Source organism: Talpa europaea, assembly GCF_964194135.1.
Source record: "Talpa europaea genome assembly, chromosome: 7".
Taxonomy (NCBI): Eukaryota; Metazoa; Chordata; class Mammalia; order Eulipotyphla; family Talpidae; genus Talpa; species Talpa europaea.
The window spans coordinates 103183522-103207074 of NC_140074.1; the positions used below are offsets into that span (position 1 = coordinate 103183522).

At 47.1% G+C, this 23553-nt stretch overlaps 1 protein-coding gene across 1 annotated transcript; it reads left to right on the top strand.

Annotated features, from left to right (window-relative positions):
- Positions 1-3160: 3160 nt before the first annotated feature.
- Positions 3161-23170, top strand: LOC311173849 (uncharacterized protein; the record flags this gene model as incomplete). The annotated part of the gene is made up of 5 exons (XM_084237938.1): positions 3161-3463; positions 8199-8357; positions 10537-10707; positions 18850-19262; positions 22897-23170. Exons 1-5 carry the CDS (start codon positions 3290-3292, stop codon positions 23168-23170), a joined length of 1191 nt encoding a protein of 396 aa, XP_084094064.1. The 5' UTR covers positions 3161-3289.
- Positions 23171-23553: the final 383 nt, after the last annotated feature.

A 23553-nucleotide genomic window follows, 5' to 3' on the forward strand; every position in this document is an offset into this window, starting at 1 on the left:
AAACTAATGGTCATTCTGGTTGCCAAATTTCAAAGAGCCCTCCCCCTTGTAATTTTTTAACTCCATAAACACAGATGGGCAAGAAGTAGCACATTTCTTTTCCTTCTTGAAATCAACTCAGATATTCCCCCCGGCTTTAAAATATCAGCTCTCAGTGGTTCTGGGTCCCATTGTTATACCAGGGAGATACTGGGCGGGTTCCTTGGGCCTGGGTCCACTGTCCCCCAAAACCCAGGACCCTCCAGTTATGGTGTCCCCTAGCTGGCACACAGGGCTTGGGACCAGAAGCCTTCAACAAAGCTTATTCCTTAAAATGTAGACTTGCATCCTAGAGCACATGGCCCAGGTGGAGGGCTGGTCTCCAGCCAGGCCAGAGGGCAAATCCCCATTTCATGGCAAGCAGCGGCTGGCTATTGTGTCATTTGTGTTACAGACACCCTCAGGAACAAACTGTGCCCAGAGCTCAGAGACCTCACCTCTAGCTTAGGATCCTCTCTTCACCCTAGGGAAAATACTTTTCTCTGTCCCTTGGGTCTCAGCTGGCCAAGGAATTGGGATGTTCAAGGAGCTCTCCTGACTCTTGAGAAGTGATCAAGGAGCTTTACCTGCTCCAATGTGCCCACATGGGCTGTCAGACATGGGTCGTTGTTGCCAAGGCTGTCACTGGCAGGATGACCAGCAAGGAAGGGGGATGGCAGCTCAGAGAACCAGACTCATGTGGGAACCCCTTCCCACTTTCATCCCTCAGTGCTCCTCAGCAACATCAGCCACCACTGGTCAGTCACCTTCCCCATGAAGGTGGTCACCCCAGTGACTGCTTATTTTAAAGCTAGATATTGTGAAATATAATTAATATGGAGTCAAGTTCTCTGCTCTTCGTGTCTGGGTTTTGACTCACACACCCGGTGGTGTAACCACCACCACAATGGAGACATTGTACCATTTGTCAGTACAGGGAGTGCCTGTGGGACCCTTTGTCACCCCACCCAACCGCTGCAACTGCCCATCTGCATTCTGTCTCTCTGGTCTTGCGTTTTCCAGAATGTTACACAACACCCAGCCTTTTTGGTGTCTGGCTTCTCCCTCATCCAAGATTCATCCCTGCTGTTGGGAGTGTCAGACATTTGCTCAACTTTTGGGCCAAGGACATTCCCATCATGCAGACAGATCATTGCCTCAAGAGCATTCGGATTGGCTCTACTTTTTGGCGGTTATGACCAAAGACAATACAACAAGCTCGGGTTTGTGTCCCTGTGGACTCAGTTGAGTCCATTGGTTACAAGGCTAAGAGAAGCTGGGTGGGTGGGTGAGCACCTTTATAAGAAGTGACTGCTATTTAATTGACCCTCTTTCTCAGCCTCCACTCCAAAGCAGAGTGACCCTAGCTCCCCATCCTCAGCATCTCGGCCTAGACCCCCCCCCCCCGAAAGCTGTCTTCCAATTTGTACCGTCGTTCTTGGGCAACACTCCTGCAGCTCTATCTCCTTGCCCACATCTCTTCCGACAGTCTTTGGATCTCACATCTTTGAACAGACACATCTTGACTTTTCCAGCCCCTCCAGAGCCCTGCGGTCTCTGGGGCCTGGCCTGACAGGAACCTAGCAGACCTCATACCTCTGAACCCCCCTCCTCCATACCCACCTCCAAATAGTTTCTTTGTCCAAAATTTTAGTCCCTCTATTTTTTCATGCCAAGCCTGTAAGGCCTAGGAGGCCAAGTGTTCCCCACCATGGAGCACCTGTCTGACTGGACCCCAAAGGGAACCCTACCCCTACAAAGGGAACCCCACTTTTAACTACACCCTTCCTTTGTTCCTAACCATGCCTCTCCCTGTGAGAAGGTGCTTTAGAGAGAGTTCTTCCCTCTCTATTACTTGTCAAGCAATAAATTTCTAACTCTACTTTATTGAACCTGGTCATTGAATGAATTGGCATATAATCACCAGTGGACATATGGAGTTAGTGACATATGGAGTACATGGCACCTCTAGGAGTGTGAGGAAGCTGACATTTCACCAGAGCTTTCACATCTGCAGGATTCCTTATGAGGAACAGTGAGGAGCAAACTCCAAGCCAGTGGATGATGCTCACAGGCAATTGAATGATAGAAGGTAGAACCTTCCAGACTGTTCCAAGTCACATGCAGCTTCAGCTTGGACCTCAGTCTGTGCTCAGTGGATGCTATCTGAGATAAGACATCTGCACTTGCCAGCCTATAAATTCTCTCTCAGCTCTCCCTTTCTCGTATCCTGTGTAAATATAACCTGTAATAGTTGTTTCTCATTGTGCTTTTTGGTCATGTCCTGCACTCTTAAGCATACAGGTGAGAACCTACTAACCAGGTCAACCCAGTTCCCTCAGTTCCTCCATTTTCACCTCATCGCTGAGGTGATGTGGCCTGTGAGGAGCAAGGAACACAACATGTCATCGCTCTACTATGAACAAATCATCCAACCTCTTTTGTCTCAGAATCCCTGACTTGGGAAAGCTAACGATGTGAAGCTCTTAGAGTCTTGAAGGATAAAAGAGAAGGGATGTGAATACTGCCTGTTTAGCCTGGTGCTCTGTCAATGCTCTTGGATAAGAGCAACTGATCTTCTAGAAACAACACGGCCTCTAAGGGTTGCACAGTCACCCCACTTCACAAAAGACTGTGTGGGGTTAGGACAAGCTAGGAACATGCCAGAGACCATGGTTGGGCAGAGCTATAGAGCAGGAGGGATTAACGCTGACCTAATGCAGCAGTTCATGGACAATAGGAGGAATGAAGCTGGCAGTCCTGGTCCATGCTGGCCCATGGCGCCCCAATCCTCACCCAGTCTCCACTGACCCGTAATGTGGATGTGAGTTGAATGTGTATGGGTGGTGGGCTAGATCCCAGTTATGCTTATCCTCTAACTTAGAAAGGGTCCAAACATTTTCTGAGCTGAAAAGTAAATGTTTTAGATTTCACAGGTCACACTTGATCTCTGTTACATATACTTACTTGGTTTTTGTTTGTTTTTGTTTTTTACCACTCTTAAAAATGCAAAAACCATTTGTGGTTCATAAGCAGGACAAAAAGATGTGGGCTGGATTTAATTGCAGGCCACAGTTTACACACATACACATACACAACATACACACTCACAGAACTACAAACACACACAAGCACATACACACACATCCATCCTGGCACCACAGGTATCCGTAGGCTTACTGTGCTTCTGCGGCTCAATTGTGACCTGTCTCCCACAGCTGAGTTCCATGCCTGTTCTAGAAGCCTGACTAGGCTCAGGTGTCTGTAGGCCATGGAGGGCCTGAGTAAGGTGCTGTCCTGCCCGGTGTGCATGGAGCTGTTCACACCCCCTGTGCTGCTACTCTCCTGCTCCCATAACTTCTGCAAGCAGTGCCTGGATCTGGTCTTGGTGTGCCAGAATTGCACCCATGACAATGGACAGTTCTGCTGCCCCGTGTGTCGGAAGGTAAGAAAAGGTCATGCCTTTTACTATCTGATGCAGCAGAGTTCTTTCTGCTCTGTGGTCCTTGCCACTCCTCTGGGAAGGATGTTCAGCTTGTACAGTGCAGACACGCCATAACCCACATCTTTGAGTGCTGTTGGGGGCAGGTAAGGAGCAGCTTGGACAATCTATCAGGAGCTACTGGACAACATGCAGATTGGCTCACTGCTAGAGAGACGCTTCTAACAGACCGGCCATGGATAAAATATGCCCACTGCCATTAATCAGCACACACTGGGTGAGTAAAGTGTTTAGTTATTTACTACCAGAGGCCTGATCTCTGTGTAGGGGCCCCAGCTTCAGACATGAGTACTAGTCCTTGCAGGAACAGGCAACTTGCACACAGTGAGAGACCCAAGGGGCAGTAAAGGAAGGCTTCAGAGGAGGTGACACCTGGGAGTGTCCGCATAGCAGGGAGATGTGGCTGGAGAGGGCATTCTGGGAAAAGAGGGTAACAGTTGTCAACCCATGGCTACTTAGGTCTGGCCAGCTGATCGGGAGGTTTGAATGGAGGGTTGTGGGGCTGCCAGTGCGCTAAGAGACCCACCAGGAAAGAAAGTCAGGGATATTAAAGGAGGTCTTACAAGTTATGCAAAGGATTTTGCTTTTTTTCCTGGAAGCAGCGGGGAGCCAGGCAAAATGTTTAGCCTGGAAAGGGTCATGGTAGTGTTGGCTTCAACAGCGCCCCAATAGCCATGGAACCTTTTGAGCAATGACTTGTATAGTGTCTCTTCATCTGGGACATAGGAACCACGATTGGTGTTTCTCCAGATCTTTCAGGTATTTGTGGAAGAAAGGAAGGAAATATATAGAATGAAACAATGGCAAGAAAAGGAAAGCTATCTCAGGATCCTGAATCAGAAGGAACAGAGAACAGGTTGCTTAGAGAAATAGGTGCCCAATTCCCCAAAACTGTAATCGATTGGCTATGCAGGGGTGGGGAGGCAATGAGGGGAAGCAGGGCAGTAGTTCAGAAGCGCCAGATGCTTGGATTTATTTATGTTTTTCATTTTTCAACTTGAATTTTTCACTTATTTGTGTATTTCTTTTAAAATCATATTACAGTAACACACAGGATTAAAAGGGTAAACCCTAGAAAAGAGTTCCTAATGAAAAGTCATGCGCCTGGTTCCATGTCCCCCACACATTCCCATTGCCCAGAGGCAAACTCTTTGATCTTTTTCTACTTGGTTCTGTTGGAGAAACCCAGGGCAACTGAGTCCTGCACCCCTGCGGCTTCCCAGGATGGACACAAACCATGATGCTCTTCTCACTGAAATCTACCCCTGACATCTTGAAAGAGGAGTTTACTAGGGAGGTGGGGGAGCAGATTGGCCGCTTTGAGGAAACCTTAAAAGGGAGGGATGCATATGGGCTCCAAAGTCAGGATGGCTGCAGAAGGCAGCTGCCCACCACAGTGACTGGCCTTTGTCCCCACAGTGGTGGCAGGACTTGATGAGACTTAGCCCAGGGAGCTGCAGGCCCTGGCATGAGATGCGTAGACCTTGCCACATCCAGCCAGCTCTGTAGCTGCAGCTCCACCTCACATGATCCTCGGTAGTGGAAACTTTTCCCTCTCTACTTGGCTATTTCTCTTTCTTCTTCTTCCCTGTTAGTTAAAATAAATCATTTCCCCCCTCTTTTGCTGGACCAAAGGACCTTTTGTTTGCAGTAATGGCAGCAAGTGCTTGGATTTAGGACCAGTGACAGAAGTTCTGATCTGGTGTTGGTTTTAGGCCCTTTGCCCCGTAGCAGTTCTTCCCACAGCTACCTCCATTCCTGTAAATAATGTGCTCGTCCACCTATTTCTTTCCCCATCTGACGTGAACTTCCCGCCTGTGGGCTGAGCATTCGATGGCAGCAGCTCCTCAGCTCACCCACAGGGGCTCCATCACCATCTTCAATTTCTCATGACTTCAAATAACACATTTGAGTCCACAGACTCCCCACTCTGGTTCCTCCTCCAGATGCAGACATGACCCTGCAGACTCTGAGAACTTGGAGGAAAATTCAGGAGCACTGGTAGTGTCCTGGTGGCCTTTGTTCACATGGATTTGTGGGCTGGGCCATTGTGAGGTGCAGCCCACAGAAGCAGGCATGGTGTTGAGCAAGTATGGGAGAATCTCATCCCACTGGGCTCAGAGCCTCTGGGCTCCGAGTTGTCCCAGTGGGACATGGGGCAGAAGAGGACATTGGGAAAGCTTTCCAAGGCGGGCCTGTAGGGTAAATTAAATTAATCAGGCTTTTTATGCCCGAAGCCACTGTGGCTATCAACTGTGGCCTTGATCGAGTTGATGCAGAAGGCATTTGGGAGCGTGGGCGCGGGGCACGCATGCCTGATTGTGGACGCCTGGAGTGTGGTGTGGGCATGCGCAAGTGTGCACACCTGAGCCTGGAGGCTGGGCTCTAAGGGCGACGTCACTCAGGACGGCTCGGAGGGGATGGCTACAAGAGGACGAGTGACTGCAGGACAGGTGAGACCACAAGAGAACATAGAGAAAGTAAAGATTCATGGGGGGCTGGGAGTCTTGGCTGCCTGCCTACCTCCCAACCTTCCTGCCTGCCACTGCTGCCTGTTCCCCCTGTCCACCCTGTGCCTAGTTACCCCACAACAGGGCCTCCAGGATATTTCCCTGCTGTTCAATTTTATATGAAAAGAAAAAAGGCCCAGGTGCCAGGTACTGGTACTGGGGATCTGGCCAATCCACTGTAGAGGGAGCCTTGCACTCTTTTGTTTTGTTTTTTAAAGACCCATCCATTTATGCATGTAAGAGCTGGGGCACAGGCCATAGATGCAGGGGGTGAGAGGATTCACCAGAGACAAAGCCGGGAACAGAACAGGCAGACTGACTGAAATACACTGCTGAGCAGCCGGTGTGGGCGAGTGAGGAGAGGTCTGCTGCGCTATGTGGGTTGCTCCCTGGCCAGCTGGGGATTGAACTCATGCTACAGGGGCTGCGGATTGCTTCATAGTGCAGTGCTTAACCCCCTGCACCGCCAGGGAAGCCTGAGCCTTGTGCTCTTGAGGAGATACCGCTCTCCTTAGTAGTGAGTGCTGCTGGGGTTCAAGGCAGGTGGCCCCTTTGAGCTTAGTTCTTGCTCACTCCAAAGGCTGGGGTGGAAGCAAAGTGTCCTCTTGCACTGCATCCTGAGCAAACCCTCAGGGAACAGGCCTGTGGGCCCGTGGACCAGAGAGCTGAGCCAGGCCAGCTCCTGGTCCAGAGAGGGAATCATCTAGAAAAAGAGATGCAAACATTTATTATACCAGGGAAAGCTGATCTTCAAATCCAAGCCCACTCACATTATGAGACCACCCTGAGAGCTTAAACAAGCACTCATTTTTCAAAGAAGCAATAGAAAAGTCACTTTAAGCATAATGATAGCTTTACGTCTCTAAAGGATGTTATTGTTTACAAGCATTCCCGTACAGCAGTGTAAGGCCTTGCAGAGAGGCGGAACTGGGATCCTCATTTTATGGATCATGAAACCAAAGTTTCCAATCCCACTCTTAATGTTTAAGGCATGGGCTATTTTCCTAGTGGTATAAACATAGGGGTAGATGTGTGACTGTGTGCATCTGAGATGAGCTTTATCTAATGAATTATAAACTTTTATCTCTATGTAATATGCCCAGACCACAACTTAGAATATTTCACTCACCCATGTCCTTCCTGGTGAGTGACTCTGCACTAGAGACTTTCTGACTTTTTCCACCATGGGTTAGTTTTGCCTGAATTACATAAAAGGAATCATATCATACATACTGCTTTTGACTAGTGTTTTATCCAATATAATTTCTCTGAGATGCAGTTGTGTTCTTATACCAGTAGTTCATCTTTTTATTGTTGTGTGGGGTAGTCCACTGACAATACACACACGCACCTCTACTTAGTTATGTATTCCTTCTCACTACTTAGATATTTGGGTAGTTTCCAGTTTCACATAGCTGGAACTTGAATTTGGATTTTTTCCTTTCAGACTCTTGGACTCAAATACTGTATGTTTTTGCCACGCAAGAACAAATACATAGTTATTCATTCATCCTCATCCCAAAGTGGCATAGTCAGAAAAGACAACCAAGTCCCAGAAGGGTCTAGACAAATTGTCTGCTTGGAGACCCAAGAATGAGACTCCAGTAGTTAGCTAACTTTGGGAGGGGCCATCCTGGAGGATCAGCAAGATGCTAGATGCCAAAGTCTCAGAAAACAGAAAATAAAAGATGTGCTCAATGCACTTTGGTTCCCAATGCCTAGTCTGGGTATCATCTCATTGAGATGCCAGTCCTGATATCCATCACCCTCAAGGAGACTTAATGCTTTTTTTCCGGGTCGCCTGCACATCTATCAACACAGTCTTGGTTCTTCCCACTGGACTCAGCTTCCCTGGAAGACAGAGCAGTTGCTAACTAGCCAGACTTGTGGGTGAGAAAAGGCAGCTCCCCGGCTCAGCTGAGGCAGTTGGGGTGGCTGTCTTTGTAGTTGTACAAGAATGTGCACATTGCCCAGGCCAGAGGGCTTTGGAAGGGGAGGGGTTATTTTGAGGGGTATGGAGAAGTCCTGTCAGCATTCCCCAGGGTAGGTCTCCTGTTCTCCCTGATCCAGAGTGCACTTCTGTCATGGAGAGCGCGCCTCCTTCCCCATGATGATGTCATGATTGGCAGGGGAATATGCCACATGCTCATGCTGTCTCTGTGTTCCAGGTCATTTATTTGAGAGGAAGGGGAACAAATGGATTACAGAGGAATATCCTGGCTGAAAACATACTGGAAAAGTTCAAGGAAGAACTTGAGACACTCCACACCAAGGAGCAAAAGCAGCTCGCTCAAATGTGCAAAAAGCATGGAGAAATCATGAATCTGGTATGAAATTTTACTTTTAATTTTATTCTTGCCTACCTCCCTAATATGCCCAATTACTCATCAATAAGCATATATTTTCTCAGGAGCATAGCAGATGCTTACTTTCCACTATAAATTCACGCAACCAATGTTGACTTAGTTCTTTTTTTTTTTTTTTTAAGATTTTATTTATTTATGCAAGAACTGGGATACAGGTCAGAGGCACAGGAGGGGTGAGAGAATTTCACCAGAGAGCAGGGAACAGAACAGGCAGAAGGACCGAAGTACACTGCTGAGGGGAGCAGCGGGTGAGACAGGAGAGGTCTGCTGCGCCATGTGGGTTTCTCCCTGGCTGGCCAGGAATCAAACCCATGCTGCAGAGGCTGTGGACAGCTTCGCAACCCAGAGCTCAACCACTGCACCAGTGGGGAGGCCCTAATTCTTAGTTCTTAATGATGAAGCCCAAGGATATGTGTGTGCGCACATGTGTGTTGTTTTCAGTCAAAGAAAGATTTAAGGGGCCACAGATAGAGGGGCTCAGATAGCTAGAGTGCAGTAGTATCTTCAAAATTATAAGACTGTCGCTACCCTTGATCACCCCAGAAAGAAAGAGTGGGGTGAGATAAGCCTGTTTTCTTCTTGCTTCCTGAATGCCTTTTGGGGAACTGAGTATGATACTGATCTTTTAATATCCTGCATGACTTTTTTACCCAATAAGTGTTATGAACACTTACTGTATTCTCATGATGTTCCGTGTGTGCATTTATTCACACGTCTCTACATGTGACTTAAACAGATCATGTGTATTCTACTTACAGTCCATGCTCCCAGCTAAGTGATCTTAGAGGTACTTTGATGTATGTCATCATCCTATTAGCACTGATTTTGGTCAGATACTCCCTGTCATATATATAATTCAGATGTGAATTATAGATAGAGAGCCACAAGCTTTAATTCTGCACCCTTGGCAAATCTCATTCTAAAACTTGAATGTCCCAGGAGCCCTGTGGGGGCAGGATGAGGCAAGTTCTCCACGATTCACAGATTAGGTGGCACCAACCACCAGCTTAGGCTGCTTTGTTAATTGTCAGGTATAAACTAAGTTAGTGATTTCTTTGGAGAAGGTCCAAAATATTCCCTTGTTTTCCTAAATTGGTGCCAACTTGAAGTGTGGCTGCCAACTCCTAAAGCCCAGATGAAGCTCTGAAAGAGGTTGCATTGCTCCAGAGGCTCCCACTGCAGGATATCAGGCTTCTGTCTGTCCTGGCAGGGCAGGCTTCCCTGCAATTCCCACCCTCAGCCCATCTTCTGAGATGCTCAAACTCTACTGGCCTTGGTTCCATCTGGTTCCTGCCCTCCTGCGAGGACATAAGTAGCATGCTTGGGCATGTTAACTCAAGCCACTAAGAGGGCTCAAGAGAACAGGATGCAATTCTGGATTCCTGTGTGGACTCTGTCTTTAAAAATCAGTTTCGTTTGCCCTGAATATTTAGTGGTTCTGTCCCATCCTCTGCAGTCGCCACCCCTTCCAAGATAGGAGTGTTCATTCCAAGGCTCCACTTTAGAAGAGGATGTCCAGGCAGGATGGGCACTGGTGAGAACCTTCCATCTCTTTCACCTAAAGTGTACTCAGCTTATCTTGAGGCTGTAGCAGGTCAACTTTGTCCAGGTCCTTCTGATTTTATCAATAGCCACCAGGTGTGATATCCTCACAATAGCAGGCATGGTTCAGGTCTGTTACAGACTTAGTGGCATTTAACCCTCACAAGATCCCTGGAAGGTGATGGGCTGGCCAAATCAAAAAGGCCTTGATCTTGGAGTCAGAAAGCCCTATCTTCTAATTTCAGTGCTTTCTCTTCCTGGCTATGTGTCCTTGGGCAAGTTTCTTAACATCTCAGAGTCATTTCATCTTTCTTGCCTATAAGATGGACACAATACTACCTAAGCCAAAGGGTTGTATGAGGAGTCTAGAAGATATCAAATATGAAATGCACTTGCTAAATCACTGTGCAGCATTGTAGTACCACCATCCTCTTGCCCTTTACACACCAGAGTCTCCTGTCCTATGTCTTCTGGTACCTGCTTAAGGAAAATACATTCATTCAAATATCTTTGGCTTGGGACATGGGACATGGCAGGTCCTGAATGCACACGGTGACAGAAGGGGAAATATTCCATTTACTTTCCTTCTATCAATCAGATGTGTCTAAGTGATGAAGAACCAATATGTGGGACGTGCAAGCTCTTTGGGGACCACAGGTCTCACCAGGTGGCCAAGATTTCTGATGCCTATGCAGAGAGGAAGGTGAGCTTTGCTGAGGATATTCAGCTGGTGCTGCAGAAATCCAAGCGTGCAGCGCAGGCCATGCAGGTACACTCGGGGGCTTATGTCTTTGCCCACACAACAGCAGGGCAATGTTTGCTTTTAGTTCAAACAGTCTTCTCTGCAGGGCACTAGGCTGACAGAGGGAAAAAGTATACTTTGCATTCTCTAGAGATCAGTTCTCATTAAACATGTCCCCAAACATATCAACTTTTGAAATGGGCACCTTGAGAAATGGGTGAATTCTGATTGCTTTAAGGGCTTCTAAAAATGGCAATTTAATGGTCACATCATTTAAGAATAAGGATGACCCATTTTCTTTAATTTGTAACTTTTTCTTCCCTACGATATAGATTTTAGGAATTAATATCTGGATACATTTTTTAAAGGGAGCAAAATTTCCTGATTTATACACACATATATACATACATACTGAAATCTATATTGTGGTTTAGAAATAAATTCTGGTGCTAAGCAGATAGGGATGCCAACTGACAGCTAGGGCAGTGGTCCCTGGGGACTGCTATCTGGGCCACAGTAGCGCCCGAAGAGTGGATATCCCAGGAAGCAGAAGCTGAGACAGAGTTTGGAGTGCAGTGTATCCAAATCATACCTATCAAAAGAGGGGAGGGGGAGGGAGGAAGAAGTAGATGAAACAAGAGGGAAGGCAAACTACACGGCAGCCCTGACAAGCAGCATTTGATCCAGGTAGGGAATCTGGAGCCTGATCCACATGGGAAAAATGGAACCAGTATTGCCCATCAGGGCCCCCTATATTGCACAGAAGCAGTTAGGCTGTTATAGATCTTGTTGTTCAGCCTCCGTAAGTGAGCTGCTCTGGGAGGGCGCAGGACCTGATAGCTGGAGGCTGGTCATACCACAGGCAGGAAGTACTCCTGGAAAGAGGGATCTAGGTAGATTTCCTCTGTGTCTACCATAGATGATGTTTCTAGATCTTCTCAATACTAAATAATGTGTTTAAATTGAGTTTATAAAACTCATAGGCTGTGGAAAATGTACTGGTAATCAGAGAGTTCTGAGGGGAGGGCGGATGAAATAGGAGAGGGAAGGGGGTAGGTGGCTGGAGTCGGGGAGAACAGAACAGGCAGACTGACTGAACCACACTGCTGAAGGGAGCAGACAGGAGAGTCTGCTGCGCCATGTGGGTTAGCTCCCTGGCCAGGGATGGAACTTGTGCTGCAGTGGCTGCAGATAGCTTCATATTGCTGAGACTTAACTCTTTGTGCCACCAGGGAGGCCCTCAAAGGATGTTTTACTATATGTACTATATCAACAAAGGATAAAAAACATATGGTATTATTGATAGATGTAGCAGAAGCATTTGATTAAAAAAAAGCACCCATTTATGATAAAAAAGGGACTAGAAGGAATCAACCTCATATATCACAAACCCACAGCCAATACTATATTTAATGGTGAAAACTGGAAGCTTTCCCTTTAAGGTCCCATATATATGACAACTTCTGTTTAATATAGTAATAGAAGTTTTTTTTTTTTTTTTTAAAGATTTATTTATTTATTTATACAAGCACTGGGTACAGTCAGAAGCGCAGGAGGGTGAGAGAATTCACCAGAGCCAGAGGGGGGAACAGAACAGGCAGACCCATGAAATACACTGCTGAGGGGAGCAGTGGGAGGTAGGAGAGGTCTGCGCGCCATGTGGGACCCTCGCCCCGCGGCTGGGGATCGAACCAGTGCTGCAGAGGCCGCGGGCAGCTTCGCAGCCCAGCGCTCAACCGCTGCGCCACCAGGGGAGGCCCTATAGTAATAGAAGTTTTAACTAGAGCAATCAACAACAAGAAATAAAAGGAATCGAAGTTGGAAAGAACTGAAACTATGATTATTTGCAGATGATATGACATATATAGATAACCCTAAAGACTTCTTCCAAAAGCTATTAGAAATGATAAATGCAGCAATGCGGCAGTTCACAAAATTAGCACACAAAAATCTGTAGCACCTTTATACACAAATAATGAGTAAGAAGAAAAAGAACTTAAGAAAATAATTCCATTTACAATTCCATCAAAAATAGGTAAATATGTAGGAATTAACCCAAGCAACATTTATATGATGAAAACTACCAGGCACTATGAAAGGATATAGAAGAAGAGATAAAGTGATGGAGAAAGAGTCCATATTCATGGATGGGGAGAATTAATATAGTCTAAATAACTATTTTACTAAAAGCAATACATAAAGAGATTCAACAAAATTGCTATGACAATTCCAATGATTTTCTTCAAGAGGCAAACAATATTAAATAACTAAAAATTTAAATACTAAATTTTATATGGAACAATAAAAAAAAAACAAATAGCCAGAGAAAAATGAAGGCCTCATGTTGCCTGATTTTAAACTATATTATAAATAAATAAATCTACGCATATATCAATATCTAATTTATAACAAGGAAGTCATGCCAAAAAGAAGAGATTCTTTAATAATTGGTGCTAGCAAAACTGGATGGACACTTGTAAACAGGTGAAGTTGGATCACTAACTCTATGCACAAAAATTAATTCAAAATGATTAGAATTAGATACAAAACCTACCACAGGAGAGAAAGCACTAGTAATACATTTTTTGACACCAATGATAGAGGTGTTTGGCGACTAAAACCATATGGCAATAGAAATGAAGGCAAAAATAACCACTTGAGACTACCTCAAATTGAAAAGATTTACACAGCAAAAGAAACTATTAGCATATTAAAAAGATGTTCTATTGAATGGGGAAAGATATTCACACATGTAACTGACAAGGAGTTAATATCCAAGTTATAATAAGAACTCACCCAACTTAACAAAAAACAAGCAACCCAATTAATAAATGGGCAGCAGATCTAAAAAGGCAATTACTAAAAAGGATATACAGAAGCCAATAGACAGATGGAAAAATGATCATCATAACTTTTAATGAGGGAGATGCAAATCAAAATTACAATGAGATATCATCTCACACATGTGAGACTGGCATACATTAAAAAGACCTCCAATAACAAATGCTGGAGAGGCTATGGAGAGAGAGGAACCCTAATACATGGTTGGTGGATATGTAACTGATACAGTCATTTTGGAAAGTGTTTTAAACATACCTTAAGAAACTAAGAATGAATGCACCAGCGATCAAACTTTAGGTAAAGAATTAGCTCAAAAAAAATGATATGTGCCACAGTATTTATAGTAGCTTTATTTATAACAGCTAGGATATGGAAACAACCTAAGTGTCCACTGATAGAGGACTGGCTAAAGAGAATTTGGCACAACCACAAAATGGAATACTATTCAGCCCTAAGGAAACAAGAAATATTACCATTTACAGCAAAATGGAAGGAGCTCAGGGGAAATTTGTGTGGAAAAGTAAGTCAGAAAGACAATACTGGACTATTTCACATATATGAATAAAGATTCAAAATGGATGAACGGATGAAGCAAAATATTTATAACTAGTGAATATTGATAAGCTAAGTGCTGTGCCTAAGGTTAAGGATAGGGGAGGGGAGAGAGAAAAAGAGTAAAAGGGATAGGTGTGGGGAGGGGGAAAAAACAAGCAAGTGATCCTTTGCATCCCCATTTTGGGAGCTACCACTACTCAGAGAAGCTCCTGGAAGCTCTATTTTCATTGAAATTCAGCGTCTAGGAATATGTCAGCCTCACTGATTTTCCAACACCAACCGAGTGTCCAATAAAAAGAAATAAAAACATCCAAACAGAAAAGGAAGAAGCAAAATCGTCTTTGCTCATAGATGACATCAGAGTCTCTGTAAAAAAAAAAAAAAAAAAAATCCAATGGAATCTACAAATAACTGGAACTAAATGTCCAGATGAATGGATTAACAAATGGATATACAGAACTACCCATGAATGAATCTGAAAATTGTGTGAAAGAAGCCTAATCAAGGAAAAGAGCATTATTCCATTTATATAACATTCTAGAAAATACAAATTAATGTACAATGAGAGAAAGATCAGTGGTTACTTGGAGAGGAGAGGTCAAGGATGGGTGGCAGGCAAGAAATTAAAATGCGCGTGAGCAAACTTTAGGCAGTGATTGCTACCTTTGCTCTCTTCATTGTGATGGTGACTTCCAAACAATTTTTTTAAAAGATTTATTTATTTATGCATACAAGAGCTGTAGTACAGGCCAGAGTATGGGGGGGCTGTGTGTGAGAGGATTCACCAGAGACAGAGTAGGGAACAGAACAGGCAGATTGACTGAAATACACTGCTGAAGGGAGCAGCAGGCGAGACAGGAGAGGTCTGCTGCGCCATGTGGGTCTCCTCCCAGGCTGGGGATCAAACTCAAGTGCTGCAGTGGCTGCAGGACAACCTCATAGGTTGCATCTTAACCCCCTGCACCATAAGGGAGGCCCTCCAAACAACAAATTTTAAAACTTCTTCAGATTGTACACTTACTTTTGTATGTCAATCATATTCAATAAAGCTGTTTTACAAATGTAAATGATATTATATTTTGAAACATTGGGCTTATTGTGTTACCAGACAGAGGGGCACCCTGGGACTCCCCAAACCTGCACTCTAAATGGGTTTTGTCACCTTCCACATAACAACAAAACTTAGTGCATAAGACATTCAATGGAAAAGAACTTTAATAGAATTAGTGTGCAACTGAAAGAATATAGTTTCCCAATGAAACCCCCAAAGTTACCCATCTCCTAATGGGTAGATACCCAACAAAAGGTTGGCACAAATTGGGGCCATTGAGCCCCCAAAGCTTGCCACAAGTCTAAGGCACTTTCTGGCAGGGAACCACAGGAGAGGCACAGGAGCAAGGCAACTCTGGAAGGAAAAGAGCAAAATCAAAGTACAACTCAAGAAAAAGGCTGCCTTTGCCAGCCTTCTCACTGGTCTCTCACCCACATCTCGTCCAAATATCTCCTTCATGTGCCCCAAGTCCCTGGGGCAAGTCCAAGGACAAGAAGTAAGTGTGGCTCCTTCTTCACATGTCTCTCTGCTCCATGTGTCTCCTTCAGGTCTTCCGCCAAGGCTTTTCTCCCAAGACCTTTTTAGCTTCCCCTCAAGTCACTCAGCTCCACACTTCAATACGTGGGGCAGGGAACATGGAATCTCCCCTTTTAGATGACACGGTTACAATTGAACTCTGGTAAGCATTAGACTTTTCAGTAAAGAAAGAATTATCCATTTATATCTATTGGGTGGGATACAAAGGTGAGAAGAATGAATTTATGCCCTGGCTACTCACAAGTGCAGGGGTTTCCTGTTAAAAGTACAGGAATGTTTTAAGCTAAAATTCAATGATGGAGAAAAAACACAAATAGTTTTGAGAGCTGCCCCCACCTCATACATTGCGCAGGATGGCTCTGCTGGGTATCCCTCCCCGCTCACCCCATGTTCACGGCAGGGACCTTGGGAAAACCACAGATAGGGAGATCCAGGCATATTTTCAGCCAGATTCAGGGTGGAGGAAATAAGCAGGCTTGTTCTTTTGTAAACTTCTCCATGGAGCTGTCCTAATCAAAAATAATTTTACTGTCACCTATTCCTTATCACAAAGACAGAAGTTCAAATCACTCATTTAAACTAGTGAGAACATATGTTAATTTTTTTTGTATTTGTGTTTTGTTTTCCATACTATTTTATCACAAAGTACATTATTTTATGTTCATTAAAATAGATCATTTATAAAGGGGGGGGGAATCCACAGTTTGTAGTATCTGAACACTTTCTGTCTAGTATAGACCATATAGTTTCTTGGAAGTTAAAGAACTACCAAACTAATATTAAATCTTCAAATTATAAATATTTAAAATCTTAAAAAACTTAAGTGGGTGAAGGAGACAAATGAGCTCACTGATTTGCTTTTTTATTCATTTTTTCTCTCTTCAATGAACCAACATCCCAGAAAAGACTCGTTGCCACGGCCAGTAACACTTTTTCTGGTGATGTGGCCACTTGACCTCTAGGTGCCCAACTGTCCCGGGACAGCCACAGGCACTGCCTCGCTGTGCCTCCACCTCCGTGGGCTCTAAGCCTCCGCGCAGCCTTCTCGCAGCTCTCTGCTCACAATCCCCCCCAGACCCTTTTGTTGAAAAATCCCTTTGTGCTGAGGACTTCCCAATCTCACTGCCAACCCGGACGACTGTCGTGAGCTCCAGCCCCACATGAACAACTGCCTGTTTGAAATCTCCACTGGGTGCTCTTGGGCATCTCAGATGTAATTCGAACTAAACATAATTCCTGATTTCCCACAAACCTGCTTCTTGTAATCTTCCCTGGAGCATGGGCACAATGATTGCCCACATGCTCAGAAGGGGTTATACCACATGTGCCCTTACTAGATGCCTCCCTCCATGATCACCCACCTCTCCCACGCTCTCCCCTTTCTGCACAACACTGTGGTGGCTCTCCCCCCACTGCTTCCTGTACCCACTCTACCCCACTGGTAGCCAGAGTGACCACTGCTTCGGAGCATGCCTTTCCCTTGTTTAAAGTCCTCAGCTGGTGGAGTTATGGTACCGAGCAAAAGCCATGGTCTGGTCCCAAGTTCCCCCCACCTTCCCCTCCATTCTGGGCCTCACTGCCTCCTGACTGCTGCTCCACATGCCAGGTGTGCCTTCTCAGGTCTTTGTCCTCTTGTCTCTCTGCCTGGAAAATCTCTCTCCCAGATGTTACCACTGCTTGGCCATCCTTTGATCCTCTCCTCAGAGGTCAGCGTCTCCCTGCTACCTTTCCACACCCAGAATGAGAGCACTGCTTTTGCTCTTTGCCTCACCCTGCAGCTCTATCTTCCTCCATTTTTTTCAGAGCACTTGTCACAAGTGAGAGTCAGTGGTGTATTTATTACGTCACTAAAACCCACATCAAGCAGGCGACTCCTGGCTACAAAGGACAGGCAAGCACATGTATTCACCAGCTAAATTAAAAACATGGTTTGGGAAGTGGTGATACTTGTGGAATTTTACTTCAAAGTTGGCACAAACGTTAGCTTGACTTTCCATTATGTGAGCTTGGGCTATGGCGACACGTGTAAGACCTGTAGAAGCATGTGGAAGCGAAGAGCTCCCCGCTGCCTAAGGACAGGAGTCAGGGGAAGCAAGACCAACGTGTACACTTTACTGCATGCCTGGTCTGGTGCAGGTATGACACAGTCACCATCTCATTGGGTTCTCTTCAGAACCACTGTCCTGTTCACAAGGTAGACACCTGAGCTACGTTCAAGCCAAGGCTTCCCTGGGTCTGCATACCCTGACCATCATGGTGTGGCTCCCACGCTATGCTGCTCCCCATGACAGTGGACATGCTCACAGAGTGGTTGCCAGTTAAGAGTCACTGGATGTGTTGGGGACAACAGGCCAGCCAGGTGGGGAAGGGCCTTTTCGGCTGAACATAGTCCGCAGTGGGAAGTCTTGACTTTCTTGAGAAATAGCACAAAGGTTAAGGCTAAGGTTTTACTCCCTTCAAAATTATCCAGATAATTCCTTCCACCTGACTCTCCCTTCAATAAGGATCTGCATTTCACTGAGAAACTGGTGAGCAGTGGCTTTAGAAAATGAGGGATTCTGTTTTTTCACTTAAGGTAAAGTCGAGAGGCAGGAGGTCCAGGCTGGCCTGTGTGGCTCTCCCCCTGGCACCCCCATTCCACCCAGGCACTGCCCTCCTCTTGGCCATGCTATGCATATGCTTGTCAACACCTGGTTGGTGATGAGGTGGATGCCTCATGTCTCATAGGAGTAAGGGGAAGGGCAAGGTCAAGGCTGCCCATATTAAGCAGCTTGCCCAGAATCCCCACCCCGTAACTCCTACTTCTGCTTCTGTTGCGCACCTGCCCACTCACCCCTAAATGCAAGGGAATGGAAATGAACCTGGCATTTTTAGTCACCCACATTGCTACACTGAACACTCTGTGTAGGAAAGCAGGGATACCAGGGAACTGGGCAGACACCTTGCGTTGACCACCACCCCTCAGCTGACCCTGGCTCAGTGCAGAAGAGCCAACCCAGGCCAGCCATGAAACTATCAGCCAGGGCCAGGCCTGTGCCTGGGGGTCTTTGTTAAGTAAATGTTCATGCTGCCTCCACAGGGCACAGAGAAATGTGTCAGGGAGCTCTGCAGCAGTGCAGCTGACACCAGGGCCAGGCCTGTGCCTAGGGGTCTTTGTTAAGGAAATGTTCATGCTGCCTCCACAGGGCACAGAGAGACGCATCAGGGAGCTCTCCAGCAGTGCGGCTGACACCAGGGCCATGATGGACGCCATCGAAGAGAGTCTGCTAAGCAGCATCAGAGGCCGTGTGGCCACCTTAAAGCAGCACCTGGAGAGCGAGCTGTCCACCAAGCTGAAGCAGTTGCAGCTGGTGGCGCAGGAACTCCAAGCCCCCCTACAGCTCTACCAGCAGATGAAGGCTCTATTGCAGCACCACACCAGCTCTGTGCAGTTTCTCCATGAGCACAAAAAGCTCAAGGAAGAGATGGAGAGACTCATGGGGGGCAGCAAGTCCCCCCAGGTCCCTGCCAAGGACAATATTTCCACCAGGAGTTATTTTCAAAAGCTCATTAAGGGAATAGACATTACTGCCTTTATGCCTCCTGAGACTGACCAAATGTTGGTCCCCACGGCCAGGCTCCGAGAGGCCTGGCAGGCGAGCTGGACACAGGGTCCACTGTCCCAAGAAGCAGTTGAGATTTTGTGCAAGGCAGTGTCAGGCTGGGTGCCAAAATCAAATGAAGAGGCAAAACTTCCAGGGAACCCATTTTATTCCCCCACTAGCAGATCCGGGGCACAAGGAAAAGAGGCTGACTCTAGGGAATCTACTGTATAATGCAGTATTTTTGGCCTTTTGAAATGTCAACAACTTTTACCATTTTAGCTGCAACCTGAAAGTTGCTAGACTTCACTTCTTAAGAAAAAAAAAAAAAGATTCTTTCCACATTGCGGTTTCTGTCTTGATTTGGAGTCTTACGTAGCTAATTGATCAACCAAAGCTTTTCTCTGTTTGTTAACGGAAATCTACTTTAGAAGCTTGTTGCTGGGAGCTCACACAAGAGAGCTTTGAATCATGGGGGCTGCTGGCTTGGCTTTCAGGGTGGGTGGTGCAAGAGGTGAGCTCTTGGCACATCTGAACAGAACAGCTTTGTGCTCTGATTACTTACAGTGCAGTTTTTAGCTCAATTGAGCCTCAGACACGAGAAATTTCAATAGCAATAATTCCCCAGAAATGAAACCTTTGGTGAGCTCTCACCTATGGTCTTTGTCTTTTTTTTTTTTTTTTCTGTCACACTAATAATTTGTTGAATACTTAGTATATGTTCCTAGGCATTCTTCATGTTAATTCCACACTCAAAATAACTGAGTGAGAATTATTTTCTCCACTTTTATAGGAGGAACCAAAGGGTCAAAGAATTTTAATAACTAGCCCAAAATTACAGTCATTGAAAGCGGTGACCGTACACAAATCGAAGTGCATCTGGTAGGAGGCCAGGCTTCTAACAGCCTAGTCAGGGTCTCTGAAGGCAGGACTGATTTGGAAATCTCGCTCCTTAAAGAACACTGCTACCATTCTTCAAGAGAGCACTCACTCTTAATTCCAGTCCACCAGCTTTTAGTAAAAACCTATCGTAAAATTCAATGTTATGAAATCCTTGGTAGCACTGACTACAGGAAGCACTTCATTTAATGCATTACACAAGCAACGTTATGGGAATCACTTCACCTTAGTAGGGAAGCAGTAGAATCTGCAATGCACAGATAAAGACACTGAGAAGGAGGTCAGAAATTTGCCCAAGGTCACATCGCAGCGTGGGTAGAGAATGGATTCCAATTATCCTCCTTTCATCTGCCTGTTACAATTGCTGCTGCTTGCAGTGACAGAAACCCCACCGAGGAGGTGCTGGGAAAGAGCCACCCTGTGTAACACACTGAGGAAGGTGGGATGGGCTCAGGGATGACAGGACCCAGAGACCCAGGTGCTACCAGAAATCCCTTCTCTGTTCTCTTTCCAACCCTTGTCTTGCTGAACAGAGTGATCTTTTCTCACATGCCATTATACCTGGGGTCTGAGGTTAAGGAGCACTCGCCTCCCAATTCCTGGTTAATGCTTTCCCAGGAAGGGATTCTGCTTGGCCTTATCTAGGGCAGTCTCTGTAGCTTGTCACCGACTCACCTCTCTGATGAGGTCCTGCAATGAATATAACATAGGCCCAACTGGAGCAGGAGCAGTGTCCTAAGAGGCGGTGGTGTAGACCTGAACTCACAGTCAGACCAGGGGCACCATGACACATAGCAGAACCCACGCTGTACATAAAGAAAATATTGTCCTGTTGGAATGTTGTCTGAGGGTAGCCACAGATGCCAGGGTTCTTTTTTTTTGAATGCTGTCAGCTAATTGAAAATACTGAGTGGGTATAAAAAACACTTCTATGAATCAGATGGGACTTTTGAGCCATGGCCATTTTGTAACCTCTGGTCAGGTGGTCTACTGTGGGCAATAACTGCTGGCTCTGCCCTAGGCATGCTGGCGTGGGGGTGTTTAGGGCCTGGTGTTCTCTCCTTGCACTGTGACTCAGGTACAGCAGCGTTCCCTGGTGCGCTGGAGTCACCAGCAGTCAGTGGGGGAAGATCTTGGGAAGCCAGGCTCAACCATCACCCTTCTGATAATAAATTCATGTATCCCCACACTAAGACCTATCTCAATTGCAGCGGGGACCCAGGAGAAAGGGCAGGGAATAAAGAGCAGGGAGACTAAGGTATAAATTGGTCATCTGGACTCAGCATGCTGAGTGGAGGGTCACAGGGAAGGCACACCTAGAACCCAAAATCTCACCCAAGAAGGGTAAGGATGATGGGGTCAGAGGGCGTGCATAGGAGTGTGTTTACTTGGGTTGTTCTGGTTGCAGAAAAACAAGATGGAAGGAGAGGTCTGTCCTGAGGCTGCCTGGAAAGGAAGTATATCAAAGATGGGGAGGCCTCAGTGACATGCGCCTCTGTGGTCTTTAGGGTATGGCTTCTTTGGGAACATGTCTTCTCAGCACCTGGTGTCTTCTCTTCCTGGCTTGGTGCCTGCTGCTCCCTCTACCCTTCACACTGTGCCAACCATAGTCCTCCACCCCTTCATGTCCTTTGAGCTCAGCCTCCTCTGAGAACTGCTCTAGTCTCTACTGTTGATTTCACACTTAACAGATGTTTATTGAATCTTTGGTGGAAGCCTTCTCAAACCGGTGGACACCAGCCCCAGTAACCCCTAGGTTCAAGTCTCAGCCTAGCCGCTAGGCCTCTGGCCCTTCACCTCAGGGCATACCCTACAGTACAGCTGGTACTGTGTGTACTGGGCCCTGTTCTAGCATACAGGGACACAGTCAAGACAATGCAAACAGGTTCTTACTTCCCTGGGGGAAGAGCTATTAAACCAAGTGAAACGGGCTCAGAGTGCTAAAATGCTAAAAGTGATTATAGGACTTTGATTCTGGGAGGGTGGGGGGTCAGGGAAAGACTGAGCAGGTTTAAGTGGCACCTGAAATGACAAGGACCAGCCAGAGGACAAGGATGGAGGGGTGATTGGGGGCGGGTTGTACATTCAAGCATTTGGAGAATTAGTCAAAGTAGGGTATGCCCTGAGGTGCAGGGCCAGAGGCCTAGCGTCTAAGCTGAGACTTGAACCTAAGGATTACTGGGGCTGGTGCCCATTGGTTTGAGGAGGCTTCCACCAAAGATTCAAATACATATTCTGTCCCTTGCCACCTCTTTTAAAAGGATGATTAATAACAACCAGATTGTATTTATCACCTGGTCAGTGCAAGTCACTCCCTGTTGTGATCTCGGGTGGGAATTCTCAGCCCCAGTGCCCCTGGAAAGAGGGGCTGGGACTTTTACCTGTTTGTGCTAGAAAACAAGCTGCAGCTCTTTCCACGAAACGCCCTGCTCATCTGCTAAGCACCCACATGCAGAAGGAACATACCCAGCGAACTGACCAGACAGGCTTTCCGTGGGAACACCCCGAAATCTCCGAGGAAGCCGTGCCTCCCTCGGTCACATGCACCAGGGGTCTGGGGTTGCTCTGTGTGCCCTGTACACCGAGCCCACCAGGGTCCCCAGCCCTGTCCGTCCCGGGGCCTGCTCCCACGTCTGCAGCCATGGCCTGTCCCCAAAAAAGTAAGCCAACCGATCGGCCTGGGGCAGCCGGACTGCTACGAATGCCCTACCCCCGCGAGGACGTGCGTTTCTGCCTTTAATCCGTGCGCAGAGCCAGTGGCAACGGCGGGCCCCGGTGGCAGCAGCTGGCGCGGACGGACCGCGAATTCGGGGGTCCGGGTTTGGGGAGACACCGCACGGGAGCAACTACGGTTTGGATCACTGGAGGTAGAAACGTCGAGGGTAGCTTTGGAAAGCGTCTGAAGACAGGCGCCACCGACACACGGCGCCGCCAGCCAACAGCACTCCCTCGTCTACAGCCGGATAAACTACGGAAAAACCCGCTCCGCGTCGGCGGGCGCAAGGCCACCTGCGGCGCCAGGTAGCCACGTGACCCGGCCAGTAGATCACGCGCGAAGGGCGGGAAAACGCCCCCGCCACTCTCCCGACTGCCCTATGGGAGACGGGATCCGGGGAGGGTGGGCGGTGCCACCCAGCGCGGGGCGGTCCCAGCTGCTGTCCTCCAGTGGCGTCCCTGAGAGCCCGTATCCGCCCAGGCGAAAGGGCCAGGCGCACGTCTGTCAGGCGGCTCGGCCAATGGGCTCGTGCACTGGTCTCGCGCCCGCCCCCGCCTCGGCCTCCCGGCGCCCGCGCTGCCTTCCCTCAGGCCGCCGCGGCGGCGCCCGCCCGCGCCTCCATCCGGGCCCCGCGCGCGGCTCTCGTGCGGTGGCGGGCGGCGGCAGGCGCGGGGCTGGGTTGTCCCCGTGGA